The sequence below is a fragment of the Malaclemys terrapin genome, chromosome 16, assembly GCF_027887155.1.
Source record: "Malaclemys terrapin pileata isolate rMalTer1 chromosome 16, rMalTer1.hap1, whole genome shotgun sequence".
NCBI classification, from domain to species: Eukaryota; Metazoa; Chordata; order Testudines; family Emydidae; genus Malaclemys; species Malaclemys terrapin.
This window is the reverse complement of record NC_071520.1, coordinates 13,271,804-13,296,141: the sequence shown is the minus strand read 5'-3', so window position 1 is coordinate 13,296,141 and position 24,338 is coordinate 13,271,804. Positions and strand designations below refer to the sequence as shown.

The window sequence follows — 24,338 nt, the reverse complement described above, 5'->3', positions numbered from 1 at the left end:
AGACTGCAGAATTGGGTCTTCACTGTGTCTAAAGTGTTTTTATGATGTAAAAATACTATAGGACTACTTAATAGTATTATATTTCCTAGTGTTTTCTCTCATAACACAATACTTGTAGGGTTTTTTGTATTGTCTGCTTAAGCACTTGATACTTTTGGCCATGGTTTCCCCGAGTCATGCCTTTTGGAAGCCCAGGTATGAATCTGTTTTGGAGTTTGAGTTCAGAGCTCAGCTCTTTCATCTTTCCTATGATGAGATGATATTTTGCTCTTTCTCTCCCTCTCTTTTAGTCCTTAATATGTCTTTGTGTGTATGTATTAATAGTTGCCTCCTTGAACAGCTGGAAAGTATCTGCTTAAGGTGTTAGTCTCATTATCCAGTTTGTTTTGTCAGTTTTTGTCAATAAATAAAGGCAGGTGTTTGATTTTGATTAAAACATTAACATCATAATGTTGGTCTCTTGTAATACCTGACGATACAAGGAAATCAAATGACACTGTACAGAGCACAAGGAGAGCAGAGCAGCAGTTTATCACTTACAGCCCCTCTGCTTGTAAACTTTCTGTTCACGTGTAAAATGCAGGGAGAATATTTGCCATTTTTTCATTGTATACATGTTAGATTAGCAAAATAATGTCATATTTGTATATATGATGCTCACTGGAAGTCTATAATATATATATCTACAGTTGTGTATAGATGTATATAATGTGTTCTCTGTATAAAGAGAGGCAGTGAAAGAGAATATTAACTATAATGAAGTCATGAACCCAGGCGCCCGCTATAGGCATCTGCAAACACTGGTTACCCTGGCAACAAGTGGAAAGAGGTTGGAGAGGAAAGCTGGAGTAGGTTGTTGCACTGAATTGTTTTCAGCTTGTTTCTTCCTCACTAAAGCAGGGAGATGTTGAAAGGTATGATGTGCCTCTTTCTATTGTGTATGTTATGTTATGTATAATAGAGAGCTGTTGGGAAGGGGTACGCTAAAATTTTATCTTATTCAGCTCCATTTTGCTCAGACAGACATGAACTTTTCTATTTAAATATTAACATAAATTTTCTATGTTGCAAATCTGTGTTTTCCCTTTGTGCTTACAGTTTGCAAGTTGCACTATAGTGTTTGAGTGCCAAATAAATCTCTGAAGTACTGTATCTGTCCCATCTTCTGCCTAGGGACTGTTGGCTATTGCATCTCCTCTTAATGTCTTCAAAAACTGATTTTATTTTGAAGCTGGATTTGTAGAACTAACATTTGAAAATGTACCAGGCTCGTACCGGTACTGTGTGATATAGAAAGATCTAGTTGAATAGGACTAAAAATGAGCTTCTGAACACCTCTAGACTGTGCTGTATCGATTTCCTTGTGCTGTTGTGCTGATGCAGAATATTGTAGCTCATGACTTAGTGGAGTCTTTGCCTCCCTGGGGAAAGTTTTTATAAGCTGAACTAGGACATTGTTGTCGGGGCTGTAACCGTGTTTTCCACAAAGGCAAGTATCGGGATATTTTCTTCAGAACCTGTTTTGGATGGATAGGAGAAAATTGAATTGTGTGTGTCTTTTTGTGTTTATCCTTCAGTCTCTTGCTTTTTCTGTCTGTTCAAGGAGAAGAAATTTAGTGAATAACTTCCCATTATATTGAAGTGTCATTGGTACAAATTATTACAGGGACATTTGTCTATATATGTGTACACATCTGTGTGCAGTGAGACCACAGGTTAAGTGAATTTTTTTGGTATTTTGTTTGTAAATTCAGTTTTTAAACTTAGGAAAAAAAGATGTTGCTCTCAAGTAACCATGGCACAAAACATCACAATCACAAGAGAATAAAGAGTCTCAGCCAATATAGGGGCATAATTCAGTCACTGGGCATTTAACACCTCTGAGAGTAGAGTTATTGATTGATTAACTTGACATTGGCTCCTCGTTCTGGTAGTCTGGAGCATTCATTACAATATTATATCAACAATCGCTGTTTCCAGAAAGGTCTCAATACTAGAGTTATTAGATTTATGTCCTTTCATTTGTATTCTCTTAAGAGTGAAAGGGAGCTGGCAAATTAAATCTAATTTTATTCAAGTGAAATCTAATCTTACTCTGTAAAACTAGATATACAAGACAAATTCAAAAGAAATTAATAAAGCAAATTATTGAATATGGGACAGGTACACGGATAACTATGTATATTTCAAGCTAGCACCATTAGGCTAAAATTTGATTGCTCAGAAGACCCAATCAATCAGGTCACGTGACACAGTCTAGTTAGAATCAAAATATAGCAAATCAGTCCAAACAATGAAATACCTTATAATCAAATAAAGCAAATAATCAGCATTAAAGGGTAAGTATTCAATCATTAAGCAATAACAGAAATCACAGCTTTTAATGTGAATGAGTGGTAAACTTTAATCAGTTGCTCAATTATTAAGCCCCTGATATGGCTTAGCAGTCAGTTACATGTGATTTCTTCTTAGGTTACACTTTAGTTACGGGATTTACAGCACACTCATATTTAGTATTTTATCTAATGAAAGTAACAGTAGATGGCAAACATAGGTGAATAAAGACCACTTTATGCTTTATCCCAAATTCTTAAAATCTGTCATCTGAGATGTTGCAGCAGCAAGGTGGAATTTGATAGCATGGCTGTTGTACAAGATAATCCCTCAAAATCGTCATTGTTCTCCTGCTTCTCTTTTGGGGAGGTGTGATGTTCCTTCCTCTCTACCTCAGAGTCAGAAGAATTTTTTTGCAATCATTTGATTCTGGAAGTCTAGAGTGTCTAGCCCATAACATATCCTCAAAGGCCAGCAGTATATAGGGCATTTATCCTGTCTTCAGTCCACTTCAGAGCTGTTGTTCTTTTGGTACACAGCCTCTGGTACTCTTGTTTATTGTTAAACCACACTTACACCTGGTGTAGAGTGAATCCAAGGTAGCAGGCATCAGTTTAGGTGACATTTCTTTTTTTATGACCAATTAACATTTGCAAGTGCAATATTTTCACACCACCTGGCTTGGTAAACTTATTCTCACAAACTGTGTTCAAGAAATTTAGGAAATGTAACTCATTAAATAATTCTACCTAGATAAGGAATCCCAGGTTAGCTAGGTATTCCTTTTAATAGAGTTGGCAGGTTCTTCAGCCATAAAACCTTCCTTTCAAACTCCTGCTGCAAAAGCAAGAATTAAGCAGCAGAACATCAGAGTAACAGATGGTGAGATCTTAGCTACGTTGGATGGAGATGGAAAAGTGGTTTTCTCATTGCAAAAATACTGTTTTCTCCAGAAATGGTAGCAAGTTGAAATATATATTCCTTGGGTAGTAAGCATTGTTATCAGTTAATGAATCTAAGAAAGCTAACAGTTATTTCAGCCTATCCTTTCCAGAAAGGACTATGATTAGGATCTTATGGTAGTCAGTGAAAATTATACTACTCATATAAAACATGCAGTCCTGGCCTTGGAATCTATGAAAATTGCATTCAGATAAATATTTTTCTAATATAAATTAGCATGGGTATGTGTGGGGGTGGGGTAGAGAGAAAGAGAGTGTGCAAACCTGTACCCACACTATAAGGATTTGAGCTGTATGTGTATATACTTTTGAATACCAGAATCTGGGAATTTCACAATGCGTTAATTAAAAAAACGCATTAGTAAAACTACAGTAGATAATTCTTTGTCTCCAAGTAAGATAAGCCAAGCTGCTGCTTCCACTGTGTCTTGGCACTCATAATAAATAACCTTATAGCTTGCTTTAAGGAGGCTTTTAATATAGTATGTATCTTTTGTCACCAATAATCAGACACAGATCTCTTGGATCAGTGCTGGTATGGCACTCCAGCCAACTATTCTACTTCTGCATTGTCTGTGTAATAGTGCTTATGACAGGAGTTCCAGTCCCCAGGTCTCAAAAGTTGTGATCACATACACACATTTAGGGAATTCACTTGGCACATGGATGCGCCTTTGCATATGCGAGAATTATTTATCACACAGTGTTCCATCCAACTTTTAAAAATGCTATGTTTTTAAAGGTTTCATGAAAATCTGTGCTTTAATTGATGGTACCAAGTGTCAGAATTGTAATGTTGCCACTTTAAATCGCCAGTATTTAATTTCAATCATGCTGTGGTTGAATAGTGGCAGAGTAACAAAATGCCCACCAGTTGTAAAATACGCACAAAATAATTAGAATTTAAGCGATTTTCTAATCCCTTTCTTATCTGTGAATTATCTTTCGTTAATGAAGAGGAGGAGGAGCTGGAAGGACCTTTGGAAGGGCTTGGATTTCAGCAGCAAGAGTCCCGACTTTGCCAGCAGATGAAAATGGCTACTGTTGCTCCGTCGCCTGAGGCTGCACGCTGGCAAGTGGAATCAGTGACCAGCACAAGCTCGGGACATGGCTGTACCCAAGGTAAGAATGTTTCATGCTCCATAGAAGCCGAATGGTCTTTCTTTTGGTTTCATTTCTGAAAGTTTGTTTTAATGAGCAATAAATCCATCTGTAGCAATCTTGTACCCACCATGGGATATGCTTTCTCCAGCTTTCTCTCCATACCTTCGGTCTTCCAGTTTTTACAGACATTCATGGCAATGGCCCAGCTTCCTGGAGAAGTGCCTTATAATTCTTCATTGGTAATTCTCTTTGGCATATGACTTGCATGCTGAATACCAGTGGCAGCCTAGCCAAACAAAAAGCACCATTGTACCTTACTCTGTCGTCTGTGCTGCTTTTAAAGTAATAGTCAGTTTAAAAAATAAAAAGCTTACTGAGGTCACCTAAGGTCTGCAGTATACCAAATCCAGAGGAGCTGCTAACATGTCCAGTCCCTTTGTCACTGCTTCAATTAGGCACTTTCCTAACACAGGATTCCTCCACTGTTCCAGATAATTTGGATACAGTTTGAAAGCAAAATCGGAAATTCACATTTTTTACCTTTATTTTTTCCATGACTCTTCTCTTCTAATTAAACTGCTGGAGTACCTGCCTCATGGAAAAAGATTTTCAGCAAGATTCAAAGAGAGATTGGACATTTATGTGGATAACAAGAATATTCATAGTTATAACAGTTAATGCTTTTTAAAAAAAAAAGGTTTTGGAAGGAATATAAAGCCTCATGCTTCAGGGCTTAAGCCTGTCTCTCTAACTGTTAGGGATTGGGGTAAGGACTGACTTCTTGTTCTGTGTTTGTACAGCACCAAGCACTTTGGGATCCTGGTTCATAATCAGGGCTCCTAGGTGTTATAGTAATACAAATATAAATAATAAGATGATACCTACATGGGAAGCAGATTATCCTGCATTTGCCTTCTGCCGTGTTTCTTGAACCTTCCTCTGAAGCATCTGGCACTGTCCATACTTGGAGACAAGATACTATGATATAGAAGGACCTCAGGTCTGATTGAGAGTGGCAAATCTAATGTTCCTCTGTAGTATTAAGGACACACCAAATTCAGTTTTACATCATTTTATAGGTGGTGATGTGTCTGCTTTCCTGGCAGGCCTTCGTAATTGGGAGTTCCATTTGGCTCTGATTAAATAGCCCTGCCTAATCCCAATAAAACTGCTCAGCCTCTTACAGGTTTCTAGAACTGAAAGTGTTTAGTTTGAAGAGCAGGAAGTTGTAGTACCTCTTGTTATTGTACCTCTTACAGAGGCTCACATCGTGGATCAGGCTTGCATAATTTGATTTTATTGGTTGGTTGTTTTTTGGTGGAGTGTTTTTTGTCATAGTTTCATATAGAAAGAGTAACAGTATGGCTGAGAAATCTCTCTTACGGTCTCTCTCCTCTCTATGGACTAAGTAGGTCAACTAAGAGACAATGTCTTGTACTAATCATTATTACAGAAATATTATTTTTAATTTGTATTACTGTAGCTCCTAGGAGCTCTAATCATAGACCAGGGCCCTATAGTGCCTAGGTGCTGTGCAAGCACACAACAAAAAGATAGTCTGTACTCCAAAGAGCTTACAGTCTAAGTGTAAGACAAGACAACAGCTGGATACAAAGAAGACAGATGGGGAGAGTACAAAGAAACAATGAGACAGGAAGATAATGTAGCTGTGCGAATGTTTACAGGGAGCTCCTTCTAAGCGGAAGGGGCAAAATGGAATAAGGTGCTTGTTTGAACAAGCAGACAATGGATGCTGGCACCACTGGCTCATCTGAGGTGGGAGTCAACACCTCAACAGTGAATGAGAGATGATAGGTTGGATGGGGTAGACCATGAGAGCGGTCTTGACAGGCAGCTTAAGTTTGATGCAGTAGAGAAGAAGGAGCCTGTGGAGGGCTTCAAAGAGAGGAGTGACACGGTCAAAGTGATGGTCTAGGAAAACTAACTTTGCAGTGGCATATTGAATGGATGTGAGTGGGGCAAGATTACATTTGCCAAGTATTGTGCTTTTCAAGGAAAGTTTGAGATATTGTGTCTCTTAAGAATTATCACTGCCTTTTTGCTGTTACCTAGAGCATGAACTGCAGAATCCTGAATCGTTTTCTACCACTTGCATCTCCTCCTGCTCTTCCATTTCTTTTTCCATTTCTGAGTCTTCATACAAAAATCTTTGCCGTGAAATATATTTTTTCAGATGATTTTTTTTAACTACAATATTGTTTTCCGTTCTTTGACATATGTAAGCATGGAAAACCACTAAAATTCTTTTCCTGATTCTTTTCTCCTCAGCCTCCAGTTCCAAGCCAGAAGTCAGTTCCAATTCACAGTCCTTGGGAAGCCAGCAGAACAAGGCAGATAGCACCCGAGTAAAAACCCGCATTCTGCCCACCATGCCAAAGCTTTTTATCCCTTCATCTATCACCAAATTCCCACCTGAGATCACTGTCACCCCACCAACACCAACCTTACTTTCTCCAAAGGGCAGCATTTCAGAAGAAACAAAGCAAAAATTAAAGGTAATTCAAGAAAAAGAATAACTTTTAGGACATGTTTGGGTTTTACCTTAATTCTCCCTTTAAAATGAGATTTTTAATGTAATTGGAACAACTGCTCCTTTCCCCAGCTCATCACAGGAGATGGTACAGGGAGTGGTCTGAGGCCTAGCTTTTCCCAAATGGAGTTACTTTACGGACTAGTGAAGTGTAGGCTGTAGGTGAGCTCATAGCTATCAGGGCCCCAGTTAGTTGCAGGAGTTCATAGCTACTGCAGTCCTAGCAGTAGTCATGAAAAAAGACGAAGTAGAAATACAGTCTGAGTGGGATATCCAGCTGTTCCAGTCTCTGTCTTGCTATAGAGAGACCTTCAGGAGTACTGGCTGTGGGGAAGCTTACTGATGATTCAGTATTATGGAGCCGCAAGGTGGGACAAACAAAGTTTTACAAATAAGGGGACTCATGAATGTTGAGGAATAGCAGACATTTGTCTTTGAGCCCTGTGATCGAGGGTTTATTCTAACTATTCAGCAATATATTTCTTTTTTTTTCTTTTTTCTTTGGGTCAGTCTGCTATTTTGTCTGCTCAGTCTGCAGCCAATGTAAAGAAGGAGAGTCTTTGTCAGCCAGCATTGGAGATCTTAGAAACTTCAAGCCAAGAGTCCTCACTGGAGAGTGATACTGATGAAGATGACGACTACATGGACATATGAATAGATTGCAGTGGTCATCACCAACAACACCAACCATACAACCATTCTTCTTGTTGTCAGCATCACTGCCAGGCAGCACATCTTGCTCTTTGTTGGCATTATCCTCCAATTAATCTTCATCAGCATTGTGTCATTCACCTCCATTATTTTCACCACCATCACTGCCTCTGTATTGCCTTCAAAAACGTCTCCATTCTACCCACCATGGTACTTGACAGAAAGAATGATTGGTCACTAGCCAGTTAATTCATCTGGACCAAAACACCACCCTTAAACTCCAGTAAAGCCAGTCTTGTGAGCTGCAGGCATTTCTTTCTACTTGCTCTTGCTTCTCCAAACCAGATCCTTGGGAGCCATTCCAGTGGCTTTTTCTTTAAAGCTTCCCGTTAGCTGTCTTTTAGCATTTCCCCCTAGTTGACTTTTTTTCCAGATAATTTTAGCAGCCCAGCCTCCTGCTGTGTGTTTCCAGCAAAGGGGAGTGGAGGGAAGAAGTTGGCAAGCCAGCAAAGGTTTCTCCTGGCATCATTGATTTCCCATGCCTTCTGGAGAGAATTGGTGAGTGTTTGGCTTCTTGGCACAGCCACAGGACATTTCAGAAGTTGGCTGGATGACAGATTACCAGGAAGTTGGGTTTCCAATGTGGGCAGAAGTTTTGTCCCTCCCAACTTGTGCTCATTTCACTCTTACTGTTAAGTCCAATAAAAGATTATTTACCTGAATGTTGGCTCAAAGAACTGGACTGAAGACACACCTTCCAGCATTGTCTTATGGTCCCTTCTCTTCTAATTGCCTTGGACAAGCATTTTGGGCCAGGGGCTAGATGCTATTTTTATGGTGGTATTGGGGAATGTTATAGATTTCAATACCATTTCAGTCTGTTTTTTACAGAATGACACGAAAAGGTGTTTTTTATCTATCTGAAGAGGGATTGCTCACAGTTATTTATATGGGAAAATAATGGTAACAAACAGCATCTTTTTCTACTGAATGTTAACTTTGTAAAATAATGAATGCAAACCATGCAAAAAATATATATATGCCACATATATAATATGCATACAGCTTGCCATGTTAGATTGCTCTTTGTGTTTGGGGGGAGGTGTGTTTTTGTGCAGTGCAGAGCTTTGTATAAACATTTTTTCTAATAAAGTAAAAATGTACTCACGGTTGCCTCTCTTAACTGCTGGTTGGAAAGGGCAGGACATCTGTTTATCCTACCATGATTCTGGAAAAGGTGCCCTCTGTGGTAGGAGGAGAGATGCAAGGGGGGAAAAAATCCATTATTTTGTAAAGACTGGCCACAAATCCATCTAAATGCACCTGGTTTCACATCTCCATCTCCTCAAGAACTGGCCAAGGCCAGTTCAGGCAGTGTTGCCAAACATGCAGCCATAGGGAGCCCTGCTACAAAATCCATTCTACATTTTTTTCATGACATATCTGGGGTATTATTATTTGTATTATTTTAACGCCTAAGAGCCCTATTCATGGGCCAGGACCCCATTGCGCTGGACATTGTACAAACACAGAACAAAAAGAGAGTCCCTTCCTCAGAGAGCTCACAGTCCACTCTTTGGATAACATAAGGGAAGAGAACATAGCCCAGTGATGACAATGGCCATATTGAAAGAGTATTTAACTGTACAAAACTGAAATTCATACACTATCACAGCAATCACTTTTTCTCGTTAGGAGGAAGAACTTGTTTCTATACATGAATCCTGAGCAGATATGAGCCCAGGTCAAAACAGAAATTCAAATAGTTACAAACTTTGGGAGTGCTCGGGTCCAAAATTTGCATTTCAGACCCATCGTTCTAAACTTTAACTACCACCACAGAGGTTAGTTTGAATAGAGTATGACTGGGAAATTGACGGACAAGTCCACCAATCAGGACATCAACAAATTCTGATGAAACTAGGTCTAGTTAACAGAAATTACAAAATTATCTACATGAATCTGAGAGAGAGAGAGAAAATATTTGTCAGGATCAATGAACAAGCAATGCAGATAAATTCATTTTCAGTGAGGAAAGTATCCAGTGCTGTCTTGTTCATTAATTTGGCCTTCGTTTTTATAAACCGAATGCATAGCACGCTATATTTTGTAGACATTAACTGACTGGGTTGTTGTCTGTGGGGGGGTTTTTTTTAACACCTTGTGGTCTGTGTCTGTTTCTACATAACATGAGGTCATCCAACAGGAGTGGTACAGTCCATCGCAAGAAATGGAAGACAGTGAACAGTATGGACCTCAGACCCAAACTTCGATGGATCATGTAATTCTATGCAATGTTCATTCAAGCAATTGGACTTGACCCTGTAGGACTTTGGTCAATATATACTCTCAGATGTGTGGTTAAGTTTAAGATAATCTGGATTCTTGGCACCATGTATATAGCATGGGCTTGGTGATACTAGACCAAGACTGAGGGTTTGATTGGATTTTTGACAGCCTATTTTCATTGTATTCCTTTTACAATATATATTGCAATTTTTCAGTAAAATTAATCTGGGTATTTTGTTTTAAAAACATTTAGTTCCTAGGCTATGATGATTTTTGTCTGCATAAATCAAAAACATTGCTTTTATTTAAAGAATTAAGTTTGTAAGTGCAAAGTATTATATTTACCTTTATTTCTCCTGAGGATTCCAAGGTGCTAGACATTTTTCTGATATATTTTTCTAAAATGTCTGGGTCTTTCTTTCACTCCAACCCCACCTCCTATTTTACGAGATGTGTTCTTTTTTGTGCTCATGAAAGGCTGTAACAAGGCTAGAAATTGCCATTTTCTGTTAGCAAAGCAAGTTGAATATTGTAGGTCAGTTTGAAACACAGTGTTCTGTTCTTGTCTACAGTACTGTGTATTTGCCCTGGATTGAAAGCTCTCAGTTGCTTCTCTCCCTTCCTTTTATCTGTGATGCTTAATTCCCATTACCCTCAAGTGACTTGAGGACTTTCTTCTTTATACGCATGAAGGTAATTCATACTGATTTGGTACATGTACTGTCTCCTCCAAGCACCAGTCTTCAGCTACTGGCTACATACTGTGCTGGCAAGACTCCAGGCCATCTTTTATAATTGTATTTCTGCTGACTTCAGCCAAAGGAACCACATACCTTCCTTATCCCCCAAACTGTGTCTCTGTAAGTGGTGATTATTCAGTCACTGTTCAACTCAGTACAGCTTGTTCTGAGGCAAAAGATGCCAGAAAGGATGCATTTTGTGTGACATGCTTGCTTTAAACCATGTACAAAAGGGACCACACAGTGAACCCCGACTCTTTTAAAAACCAAGAGAGTGTAACTTGCCCTCATTACCGCCTTTTTTGAGAGGCCAGTCAGTAAAGTCCAATAAAGTGGGATTAGTTCCAGTTATAGCCACTGGAGTAGCTGCACCAATGTAAAACCCTAAACTAGACAGGTAAAACTGATATTAGTCTTACTTCGGTGTAGTTTACTCAGTTTCAAGCAGAGGTAAGCTGTGGTGGTGCAAATCATATTTTATGGTGACATGAAATCCCCAGTGTAGATAAGACATAATTATTAAGCTAACATCACTTTCACCTTCAGACTTGCATATCAAATGTAGGCATGTAGCTCAACTTCACTTATCTACCGCCTGTGATGATACATTTTTTAGGGGAACTGCTGGACCACCATCACCTCTGACATCTGTGGAAAGGTTCCCAGGTTTCTTCATAAGATAAAAGGGGGAGAAAAAAAAGGCTGGTGAGAGCCCCCTTTATTGTAAAGGAACGTAGGGAGGAAGCTCTGATGCCAAATGTGAGTTTAAAGGAAAAATTTTCTTTATACTCAGTACATGGACTAAGAAGCTCTTCTTGTCATTTAAAAACACTACTGTATTAGAAAATGGACTGTTACATCGTCCTCTGTGCTTTAACAATAGGAAGAACTTTAACATTTAAACATGAAATTTTGTTTACCTGATTAAACATATTGTTGGTGTCCAGTGTCGTTTTTCAGCAAAATGGCTGGTGCTAGCAGAAGATTCCAAAACTTCAGACAAAATGCATTATTTCTATGTAGCAGGAGATGATTCTCCCTATATAACACTGAATGAACAAAGTGGTAACAGCTTTCTTTGCAGCTGCTCCCCATGTCTTCTTGGATCTTCTGTGCTAGCCTTTGTTACATTCATAGCAGTTGTACACTAAGTGACCAGCTGAAGGAGGTCAGACCAGCATTTTCAATTTCAGTGCACAAGCGTCTTCCAAAACCAGCAGGATCCCTAATGAAAGAGGTTTTTTTGTCCTGGTTATTCTCTCAGTAATTTCTTAAAAGAGCAAATCCACAATTGTTTCACTTCACTCAGATATAGATAGTGTCAAATTTAGGGGTATTTTGATCTAAAAAAAGAACAAACACAGACCTCTTGTATAATCACATAAGTTTAGGGTCTCAGAGCAAAGGGGAAAAATTACTATTTTGAGTCTGAGGTTTAGAAGTATTTCTGAGGATTTCTAGTGTTCCTGCACCCTCATAGTGTATGTTTCTTTGCACCAGCAAAGATAACTGACCTATAACTATTATAATTTAATATTAATATGGTAGCGCTTAGAGACACCAATCCGCATTTGGGATCCTGTTAGGTGGAGTGCAGGCTCGGTGCCTGGCCCAAAGAGTTTATAATCCAAGACCAGCAAAAATTCTGATCTCCCAGGTTGGACCTGTGCCATACTGAGACTTGCATGCTAAGCACTGATTTCCTTACTGGTGTTCTTCCACTGTCTCAAAAATATAATAAAAAAAAAAGAGAATAAACTTTATTCCACAGTTAAAATGTGGGATCAGGTAATACTGCAAAAGTCTGCATTAGTTACATCAAGTATTAGTATGTTCAGATGTTTTCAATTCAGAGTGAGGGTCTGTCCAATGGATAATGACATAAATGTGTCTCTTGCAGCCAAAGGAAACAAGACTTGATAAGGGACTTGTCAAGGGAAAGGACCAGGAAAGGATGAGGAAGGTCTGTCAGCAGAAGTGGCTACAGTAAGGAATCTGAATTTGGTCAGGTTGGACTCAGTGGAAGCAAAGAGGTGCCAGGTGAGAATAGAACATAGGATTCACTGTGTTTGATCAGATCAGTCAGCTGTCAAGTCCAGTGTGCTGCCTTTGGCAGTGGTGATGACAATTCTGGGGAAGGTGAAAAGTCTATTAATGCACCTGGGCAATTTGTGCAAGGCTATACACAGAGCAGAGCTATACACCTACTTAGTCCTGTAGGTGATCATCATACACCTTCAGGCCTAGTCCACACCTAACTCTTAAATTGATCTAGCTATGTTGCTCAGGGGTGTGAAAAATTCACACCCTTGAGAAGCATAGTTCAGCTGACCTAAGCCCCAGTGTAGACACCGCTATGTCAGTGGAAGAATTCTTCCATCAACCTAGCTACTGCCTCTTGAGGGGGTGGATTTATTATAGTGCGGGAAAATACCCTTCGGTTGCTGCTACAAGTGTCTACGCTACAGCATCATAGCTGCATCACTACAGCTGTAGTGCTTGTAGTGTAAACATCCCCCAAGGCCTGAGCTAAACTAAAAAGTTAAGTCAACCTAGCTACATTCCTGAGGGGTGTGAAAAATCCACACCTCTGAGCATTGTAGTTCAGACAACCTAACCCCTGACATGGACAACACTAGGTTGATGGAAGAATTCTGTAAGCCTACCTACAGCCTCTGTAGCACTTCAGTGTAGACACTCACTACAGTGACAGGAGGAGTTCTCCCATTATTGTGGTTAATCCACCTCCCTGAATGGCAGTAGCTAGGTAGACAGAAGAATTCTGGGGGTTAGGTTGACTTCACTATGTCGCTCAGGTATGGATTTTTCACAACCCGTGTGACATAGTTGGGTCAACCTAACATTGTAATGTAGGCCTAGCCTTAGAGAAGATAAGGGGTTTAGACAAGAAGAGAGGGTCTGCAGCAGGGATTTCCCTACAGCCCCCTTTTCCCCCAAATTTCCCAAACACTCCCCTACTAGTCAACTAGTTACATCAAGCAGTGTTGCCAATTTAGTCGGTTGGAAATTTGAATTGAAATTGAAACATTAATACACACTTTAAAAGCATATACGGTATGTGATAAAATACTTGTAATTGGTGGAAAAGCATAATAGGTTTGAGAAGTATGAACAAAGACTAGTTTCCTCACACAGCTGTTGTTTTTTCTGACAGTGTCGATGCATTTGTTTTGATTGGTAAACAAGGTCTGAATGAGTTCTCCCCTGACAACTAGTGATGAGCCAGGTGTTCAGGATTAGACTGTATTTACATGGAAACACCTACTCTGCCTAGGTATCCAGCAGACAGAGCTGTGTTACCCAAGTGATCAATTTTGGCTGGTGTTGAGTGACAAATCACTTCAGTATTAAATGCGGGGTAATGAAATGGTATCCTTATTGTGTGAGTAAAGGGCAGCAGAGTGGTACATAGCCTATCCTGATTGAGGGGGTCACCCTCAGTGCTTAATTTTTGCCAAGTCTGAGCCCTGGCATATTTGGCTTGGTAGTTCATAGCCCCGGGACCACTGGGCTTGCCACATCAGTTATGAAAGTAAAATACTTACTTGAGTCCCGGCACTTCTTTCATTATAAATTAAGCACTGGTCACCCTCAACTGAACTGCACTCGCTAAGCAAAGGTTTTCGATGGCAGATCCCAGTGGGGGGAGAGAGGGTGGGGACAGGTGTTTTGCTTGGTGGTGTGGGCTCTGCCTAAGTCACCAACACTATTTGACCTTCCCCCTCCTGTTTAAAGATAGAGCTGATAGGGCTCAACTGAGAGTTTTTTGGTTTAAGTAACCACTAGAGCTGAAATCACTGATAATCAGGTCTAAGTGCTTAGATCTGCTGCAGGAAAGTGTTTGTGTGAAAGAGACAGTCCAGCGTCCTCTAGCAGCGAGGTTCCCCCACTGAGAGCTGAAATAACTGAGAGCTGGAGGAACCTCAAGAGACTCAAGAGGTCACAGTGGCAGGTGGCACCAGAAGGTGATGGTGCAGGGCCATTGGTGACAGATGAAGTGAACAGTGGCATGACGAAGAGTGGCCAGAGCAAGTGGCCGTGGCAAGTGGCTGGAGGAACGAGTAAGGTGCCTTCCCCCTCATCCTCCTCCAGGGTGGGAGGTGAACTCATGCGAAAGCACCTCTGAACTCTGGGTCTCCATTGACCAAGGACAAAAACTATGAGTGGGGGGCAGTGGAGGGAGAAGGGAGGGGGTACATCAAAGGAACATTTGTTTGTTGGACTGTTTTAGTGACTTTGCTCCAGAATGCTAGATTTGTGACTGGGAAACATATAAATACACATTTCCTAGTAGGCCAAGATTTTTAAAATGCATTATTTGCCAAGGTCATTATCTCACATTATCGCTATCTCGAGAGGTCATTATCTTGGGGAGTTTCTGTACTAAACATTTTTATTATAATTACTTTTTACATAAGAACATAAGAATGGCCATACTGGGTCAAACCAATGGTCCATATAGCCCAGTATCCTGTCTTCTGACAGTGGCAAATGCCAGGTTCTTCAAAGGGAATGAACAGAAAAGAGCAATTATCAAGTGATCCATCCCGTCATCCACTCCCAGCTTCTGGTGAACGGAACTGTGGTGTTGCATCCCTGCCCATCCTGCTAATAGCCATTGATGGACCTATCATCCATGAACGTATCTAGTTCTTTTTTTAATCCTGTTATAGTTTTGGCCTTCACAACATCCCCTGGCAAAAAGTTCCACAGGTTGGTTGTGTGTTGTATGAAGAAATACTTCCTTTTGTTTGTTTTAAACCTGATATCTATTAATTTCACCTAGTTCTTGTGTTATGAGAAGGAGTAAATAACACTTCCTTATTCACTTTCTCCATATCAGTTAAGAGTTTATAGACCTCTATCATATCCCCTCTTAGTCGTCTCTTTTCCAAGCTGAAAAGTCCCAGTCTTAATCTCTCCTCAAATGAAAGCTGTTCCATACCCATAATCATTTTAGTTGCCATTTTCTATACTTTTTCCTACTCCAATACATCTTTTTTTAGTTGGGGTGACTAAAACTGCATTCAGTATTCAAGATGTGGGTGTACCAGGGGTTTATATAGTAAAAGTGGAAGAGCTTGGTTTGCCAGACTGATCAGCAAACCAATGCTGACAACCTATGTGAAAAAGCTGCAAAACACCAAGTCTTTGGACTGCATTGACATGCAGAAATCCTTATAAGCCAGTCACTGTTAAAGCCAATTTTAAAGTACTTAATGACGCTGTTAAGAATGCTGGAGACACAACACAGTTTATGAGAACAAACATGGCTGTTGCATCATACTTTCTATTTAAGCAAGAGGGACCACACACTACAAACTGGAGGCCAATGTTAAGTGCATGATCACTTGTTAATCCTGAAGTTGACCAAGACCCACAAATGCTCACTATCGTTTTGCAAGAAGCTCAATTGACTGGTTAGAAGCATGCAGTGGAACAGGAAAGACTCAGCAGTTGAAAAAGTGAAGAACTCTCTCACCGCATTCAGAAAATGTGCATACATGGCTGATGAATGCACCGATGCATATGGGTGTCAAGTATTAAGTTATCTTGATGTCAGTGATAGACCAGTAGATGCATTTCTACATGTTCAGATTATAGAAGAGACATTGGCTGCATCTGACAACCAACATCTTAGAAGAGTTAAATGTTTGTAAATTGAACCCAAAAGAGATGGCTGCCTGTGCATTTGATGGAGTTGCAAACTTCTTTGGAAGACATAGTGGACAAGCTTTGCTCAGAGAAAAGTGTAATCCTAATCTCTCCTGTGCCTACTACAGAGGCCGTTTACTTCAACTAGCACTAGTATGAGATGCAGAATCTGCAAAAGACATTTAAAAAGCCATAAATTTAATATCTTCATTATATTCTATTTTTCAGCAAGAGTCCAAAAGGACTGAACATCTTGGAAAAAATAGAAGATACCCTGGGACTGAAGTTCAAATGAGTCCAACCTGGGAAAACCCGCTGGCTTTCTCATAAGCGACCCTTGCCTGTTGTCTTAAAATTACTGGAACCATTATTATTGGCTTTGGAAACTATCCACCGAGATGGGCCAGATCTAAGGTGGACAACTTTTGGTACTAAGTTCAGAGAAGACTATTGCCATTCTCTCTCTTGTAAGTCTACTGTTGAAACCACTTTGGTCATTAAACAATGCTATCTAGGCATCTGCTACAACAGTAGTAGACCTTTGTCCAGCAATAGAAGCTACACTTAGATCAGAGAGATATACATTGAAAACATACTGGAAGAAGCAAAGACTTCAGTTCAGAAGTTGACTAATTAGGGCACGTATATTGACTCCTTAAGTGAGGAGGACAAGAAGTGTTTGTTAAGCCAGCTGAAAAAGTACACAGATGTGATCCTTACAAATCTACAACAGCAACTTCTGGATTCTACTCAACCCCTCACACAGTTTTTACAGATGCCTGTACACACCAACGGTTGTGTGGAGTGAGGCACGACCAGCAATGGGGCTGCCATGTGTTCAGGATAGAATAGAGAATTTGAACATAGTGGAATATCATAAGATGAACAAATGAAGATTTGACTTCAACTTCTTCTTTATCATCACTAGTGGTTCGACCCAATCTTTGTGCTATATTTCCTGGGATGAAAGAAGTAGGAATCCATCTCTTGCTACTCCCAGTCACAACAGCTACAGTTGAGCATTCTTTTTCCTCGTTGAATAGAATTTTGTGTTCTGAAAGGAGTCACCTTCTGCCTGATCATGAGCATATCATGAAAGACTGGCAGTACCGAACACACAAGAAGCCACCAAAGATGAAACCCCTGCATTCAAGAAGTTCATTAATAGAGTTGTGCAAAATTACAACAAGAAACCAAGAAGGATGTAGATGTAGTGCCTCATAATAGGCTTAAGTAGCCAACTTTAATTTGTGTGATGGTTTTAAAACATGAGTTAAATCTAATGGTCATGAAACAATTTTTAGTTTTTACTATCGTGCCGTACAGCCCATCTTCACCCTAATGGTCTCATCCTTTGTCAGCCATCACCTTCCCTGTATATTTAAACACCTTCCCCCCTAATTTCAATTCTTGGGGAAAACACTGGTCTGTAGTTGTTGCCAGATTCCCTCTTCCCTCTATTTTGATTAATGATTAGTTCCAAACTGTGGAGAGTGAAGTGTTGGTCCTGTTTAGTGCACAAGCATTTTGGGGGGAAGTCTGGAGGACTTGTTTCTTTCACCCTCTACCTCCCTTTTTGTTTCTTTTCACCATTGTTCTCCATTTACTACCCACCCTGCTGCTGTCTTCTCATATCTGTAACTACCCTGGCAGACTACTTCTCAACAGCTGAGTTTGCCTTTCTGCTTCCAACTGTCAGCTACATATATACCCAGAATGCTGAGTGATGATGTCAAAGCCCAAGTGGCACGTGGGTGAAGGGAATGAGTTTAGAAAGTTTAATTAGCAGACTCCAAAGGTATCCTAATTGACTAAATTTCTCTTTATAAGCTGAGTTATGAGATGTAGAAAGGATGTTTAGTCCTATTAGGATTTTTTAAAAAGTAAAATTGTTAGCCTGCTGACCTTGATAGTCCTCTTAAAGTAACTCTTTTTTTTTTTAACACTAGAGGGTGCCATATTGCAGAATAAAAGCTAAAATCAAAATAGATGACTACAGAGTAGATTGGTTTTAAATCAGTGATTTAAATCCCCAATTTTAATCATGATATAAATCAACAAGCAGGAAACCTTGATGTAAATAATTTATTTTAATCGTGTTTGGCATTTGTACTTTAGTTATTTTCCTAAAGAGAGGTTAATTTTCATTAAAACATGGATTTGCAACTAAACATAGTCTTTACACTAAATTTGATGCTTCTACTGTATATCCTGGAGGATATATAGTAGAACCTCAGAGTTACGAACACCTAGGGAATGGAGGTTGTTCATAACTCTGAAATGTTCGTAACCCTGAACAACACGTTATGGTTGTTCTTTCAAAAGTTTTCAACTGAACATTGACTTAATACTCCTTCGAAACTTTACTATGCAGAAGAAAACTGCTGCTTTCCCTTTATTTTTTGTAGTAGTTTACATTTAACACAGTCCTGTACTGTCTTTGCATGGGTTTTTTTTTTATTTTGTTTTGGGTTTTTTTGTCTCTGCTGCTGACTGATTGTGTACTTCTGGTTCCAAATGAAGTGTGCGGTTGACTGGTCAGTTTGTAACTCTGGAGTTCTAAACTCTGAGGTTCTGCTGTACTATGTAGACATTTATTCAAGCAGTTATAAAACTTAATTTACATTTATTTAGATTCTTAATTTTTTACATTTTTATTATGTTAACAGTGAATGATGCATTTCTTATTTACTAGATTAATTTTTTCTTGTGATTTTTGTGAAGCTCTGTTTAGATGGAAATTCAAATTCAATTAAAAATGCACAAAAACAGCATTTTTAATTGAAAAAAACTACCTTAAGTAGGATGGTTACATAAGAAAAAAAGTTTATCAAAGCGTGTTTTGCATTTAAAACTAACTGATTTACTAAACAAAGGAAGTATTATTTGTAGTTAGTGATTGAGCTGATTGTTTTTGGTCACCAAGTCCTTTCAGAGTTTAGAACTAATAGATCTCATTCTCAGACATAGTTTTGATTCATAGATTGGAAAAGGAAAACCAGCTTTCCTGTTTTTTTCAATTCTCAGGCGGTTTCTTAACTTTTTTGAATGAGCTAGTCTTTCAGCTGAACTAATTGAGTAAACTGAAGTGAAGACATTATTCTCTCTGCACCTGCAGAAGAGGCTCCTGATATCAAAAACTGGGTTAGCACTTCAACAAGCTCTGGTTCCAGGAGCTTAGCCAGTGACATCTACCAGTCACTGGATAGCCAGTCTTCATTTGAGCCCTTCAAAGTTCAAACAATCTTAAGCTAAGGTATCCATGTTCCCCCTTGCCCAATCTGTTTCTGCAGAACCTTAAAAAAATCTTGTTAGAAGTATCCTTTGCACAGAATTATAGTTAAATCTAACAGTTGAAAGGATAAATTAATTCTCAGCACATCCCCCAGGATTTAAGTTGTATTCCTACTGCTTAAAGTTCTTGGAAACAAACAAAAATGATGCATTATTGCTACTAAGGTTGTTTGCAGTTCTGTTTTGCCTGTTAAAGTTAAGAATTTTTTTTTCTTTAAAACTTCTGATAAGTGCGTGTAGGGTTTATGCTGGAAAGGGGTGACAGTCCTAGTGTGTTAACTAACATCCCTGCATTAAATGGGTCAAATTGTGCTTTCGGTTACATCAGTGTAAATCCTGAGTGACTTCTTTTAGTTAATTGCAGTTACTCAGGACTTCCAGTAGTGTAACTCAGAGCAGAATTTAGCCCCTGGTATTTATCCTCATTACTTCGAGGTACCTTGTTAAAGACATTGGATAAAACCAAATTCTAATTAGAGACAAAAACATGAGTCTCAGAGTAGCACAAGAATGAAATGTGCAGTAAGGTTTTGAGCTGGAAAAAGTTGTACAGCTGTGACCAATGCATAAGAAGGAATAACTAAACAGGCAGCTTGGAGCTAAAATCAGATACTATAGTCATCTTACAGTAATGCACATGAATTAGGATAGTCAGAAATAGCTCTGGCATGGCATCGTCTGCAGTAATCAGAAAAATAAAAGGCCCATAAGTTCCTGCCTCTTCCTCCAATGGGAAGAATAAAATTCATTTCTGCCTACCTTTAGGATTGATTTGTGCAATTAGATGATTGGATACATGGCTTAGTATGAAAGCCCTCAATTATACAGTCCCATTGGGGGGAACACTTCACAACGTGTCTATAAGTAAACTGTCTAAGGGATACTACCTATTTGAAATCTTGTCAATATATTTGAAAAACATAAGGTAGAAAGTAGTTTCTGGTACAAAATTAGCCACCGAGTCCCCCTGCCAATTTTTACTTCACAGTCCATTTTTTAAAAAACATTTTTCTCTCACCTGTTGTTTGATGGTCCCACACAGTCAACAGGGGAACCAGTGAAACTGATTATATGAAAAAAGTGCTGTCAAATGCACAAAGTAACCAAACTGAAATAACACAGAAATATTTCTAATCTCTCTGCTTGTCTATATGGCTAGTTTAGTGCATGGCGAACCTGGGTTTGAATATACAGAGCACTAGCATGCAACGCATTAACTACCAGTGTGGACCCTGTTACCATACTCTAAACTGGAGTATGCTTTGACGTAGTTAGTGCACAGTAGGCTAATGTGCTGTATGTTCACACCTCTGCTTGCTATCCAGTAACTAGCCATCTAGACAAGTCCTCGGATACAGTAATTTTAGGCTTGCCACAACAGTGGGTAAAAAATTCACTGTTCAATTTTTAAGTAAATTGTATGTTTTAAACATACTAAGTACTATGTAAATATATAAGTACATGTTTGTTGCACATAAAACTAGGTACCAAATATGCAAGTATAGTGAGAACCTGCCAAACTCAGGTGAAACAGTTTTTGAAAATCAAGATCAGATTTTCAGATATTGATCACCTCTACCTGCTGTTATGTGCATACAGTGCTTTGCACAAAATAACCTAATTTCCCATTTGGGACTCTAAGAGCTACTATAATAGAAATAATAATGGACTTCACTGAGATTTACTGGTGCTCAACACCCTTTGAGAATCAGGACAATAAGGGTCTGATTCCATAATCTTTGACAGGCAGAAGTCCCCTCTAAACCAACAGGAATTTTGCCTGGTTCAGAAATAAAAGATCAGACCCTTCATCTGTTAACTGTGCACCAATCCTGCAATCTGGTCTGCATAGCCAGATCCCTGAACCCACTTTCAACCCCTTTGAGTTGAGTGAGAAGAGCTGGCACAAGGGTCTGATCACATGGAACGGTTATAAAACTGTGGCAAGGCTTATTTTCAAATACTCTGTGTATATGCTGCCACATCATACTTGCTTGAGTACTCTATTACATATAAACCATTAGTACGGAATGTTTTATGAACAAAAAAGTGCTGCTTCTATTTAAAACCACCCTCTGGTTTCCTTAATGTCACACAGATGCATACCCCACATTTTATACTCCTTAAAAGTTATGTCGGCACATGTTATTTTCCTTGCTAACTGCATGTGTATATATAAAGAGTAACTTCTGAAATAAGATACATTAATAATCTTGTTTTCCTCATGAAGGAGAGGGCTCAGGGTGCTTTCTCAAACTTTGTTAATATTCTTAACTGAGCCAACTTTTAACTAACATTCTTGTACTGCGGGATTTTTAACTTTTTTTTTTTTTTTCCTTTTTTCCCCCCCCCCCAGAAGTCTGGCAATCATCAGTTTGGGTTGTCTTCTAGATAGTAGACTGGAGATTTCCATTAACCTAGACTTGAGAGAGTTTAAAATATGTGAAGATCTAGAAATTCATAAAAAGAACAGGAGCACGTGTGGCACCTTAGAGACTAACAAATTTATTTGAGCATAAGCTTTCATGGGCTACAGCCCACTTCATCGGATGCATAGAATGAAACATACAGTAAGAAGATATTTATACATACAGAGAACATGAAAAGGTGGAAGTACCCATACCTGTAGCCCACGAAAGCTTATGCTCAAATAAATTTGTTAGTCTCTAAGGTGCCACAAGTACTCCTGTTCTTTTTGCTGATACAGACTAACATGGCTGCTACTTTGAAACTAGAAATTCATAGTGAAATTTACACAGTTTACAATGTAAACGTGCAGTGTTAAGCTTTAAACCAGGGGTTGGCAACCTATGGCACGCGAGCTGATTTTCAGTGGCACTCACGCTGCCCGGGTCCTGGCCACCAGCTGGGATTCCGTCCGTCGGCCCCGCTCAGCCTGCTGCCGGCCTGGGGTCCCAGCCACCGGTTCTGGGGGCTCTGCTGCTGGCCTGGGGTACTGGCCGCTTGCCCACTGCCAGCCGCATTCTGTCCGTCGGCCCCCTTCAGCCCACTGCTGGCCCCGGTCCCAGCCACTGGTCCGGGAGGCTCTGCTGCCGGCCCGGAGCTCTGCAGCCACTCCCAGCTGTGGCCCACTGGCCCCAGCTTGGGACAGTGAGGGGTGCAGACAGGGGCAAGAGGGGGCACAGCTCAGCACCCCCACCTTAAAAATTGTTCCAGCGCCACTGTGCTGGGATATTTTTACGTCCTGATTGGCTGCTTACATCACTATCACACCACATGGAACAGCACACTGCGTTTGACGTTGCGATTAGAATGTACATGCAAGAACTGGAATCAGAATTTTCTGACAGATTTCAAGATTTCCAGTGGTTTGGCCCAATGCTTTCTTTTCTAATTAAACCTGAAAAGTTCAACAAAAGTGACTTGGATTTGTCTGTATTTCAGTGGCTAGGTGTTGAAGATTTCGAAATGCAGCTCATTCACTTATAAAGCTCAGAATTGTGGGCATCAAAGTTTGTGGATCTGCAGCGCGCACTTGAAGCTACCGAGAGAGATCATGGGGCCTCTATTCTGACCTGCTGGACGTCCTTGCCAGTGAAATGTAACTGTTTGAAGAAAATTGCGTTTGCAGTGCTTTCAGCATTTGTATCCACGTACCTGTGTGAACAGGTATTTTCACACATGAAATCTGTCCTCTGTCCCTCTTGGAGCCAGTTAACAACTGATCACTCAGAAGCCTGTGTGCAGCTTAAAGTATTCAAGTACATGCCAGACATTGGAAAACTCAGCAAGGAAAAGCCAGGGCAAGGATCACACTAAACTGATAAGATCTGCATTTTAATTTAATTTTAAATGAAGCTTCTTAAACATTTTAAAAACCTTGTTTACTTTACATACAACAGTAGTTTAGTTATACATGAGAGAGAGAGACCTTCTAAAAATGTTAAAATGTATGAATGGCACACAAAACCTTAAATTAGAGTGAATAAATGAAGACTTGGCACACCACTTCTGAAAGGTTGCCGACCCCTGCTTTAAACTCTTTCAACTTTTCAGTTCAAGTTCAGTGAAACAACAATACTGCTATGAGTTCCCCAATAGATGGCAGTGCTGGAAACTCCTTCCACGTCCCAATAAGCAAATTAGCTCTGCTGAGAGCATAACAAAGGCTCTGATGTGTTGTGTGGCAGCAAAGCAGAACTGGTGAAAGGAGAGTTTCAGTCAAGCTTTCATGAACAGAATGACAACTTCAGAATTGAGGTCATATATTTTATTGGACCTGAGAGAGACAAGGTTTCAAGCTTACACAGAGCTCTTCTTCAGGTCTCGTGTCTCTCTTTTTGTCTCTCTAATATCCTGGGACTGATATGGCTAGAACAACACTGCAAACTTCAGGATTTGTTATTTCAAAAGATCAATGCCAGAAGAACTGCACAAGCTCCCTGTTGCACTGCTGAGCCCAAAATACCATTAATGTCCTTGTTTTGCAAATGTAGGAAGTGAACACCTGAAATTCCACCTCTTTGGTTAGACGCACAGGCACTTAACCAGTGCCATCAGGCACTGGCTATTTTAAATGTAAGATGAGAAATTATTTGGAACTTCTGATAGAAGCCAAACTGGCAGAGAGCATTTGCCCAGCAGGTGTCTTTTTCCATATTGATGCTCCATGCTTCTGCGAGTGTCTTTAAGGTCAGCACTCCGTATGAGCTGAGCTACAGTTCCCCCAACCATGGGATGCTCCTGCCTGACCTTTGCTGTCAGTTTTCTCTGAGT

The 24,338-nt window shown here is 39.8% G+C and overlaps 1 protein-coding gene across 7 annotated transcripts in view; it reads left to right on the top strand.

The window, feature by feature from the left end:
- The window catches only part of CABIN1 (calcineurin binding protein 1), a 204,319-nt gene extending 195,550 nt beyond the window's left edge, over window positions 1-8,769 (top strand). For all 7 annotated transcript variants that reach the window (XM_054006388.1, XM_054006393.1, XM_054006392.1 and 4 more), the window contains 3 exons: window positions 4,254-4,418; window positions 6,690-6,916; window positions 7,462-8,769. In XM_054006388.1, coding sequence (XP_053862363.1) covers window positions 4,254-4,418; window positions 6,690-6,916; window positions 7,462-7,605 — 536 coding nt within the window. In that variant the 3' untranslated portion in view covers window positions 7,606-8,769. The remainder of the gene's footprint in view (window positions 1-4,253; window positions 4,419-6,689; window positions 6,917-7,461) is intronic.
- The last annotated feature ends 15,569 nt before the right edge of the window (window positions 8,770-24,338 follow it).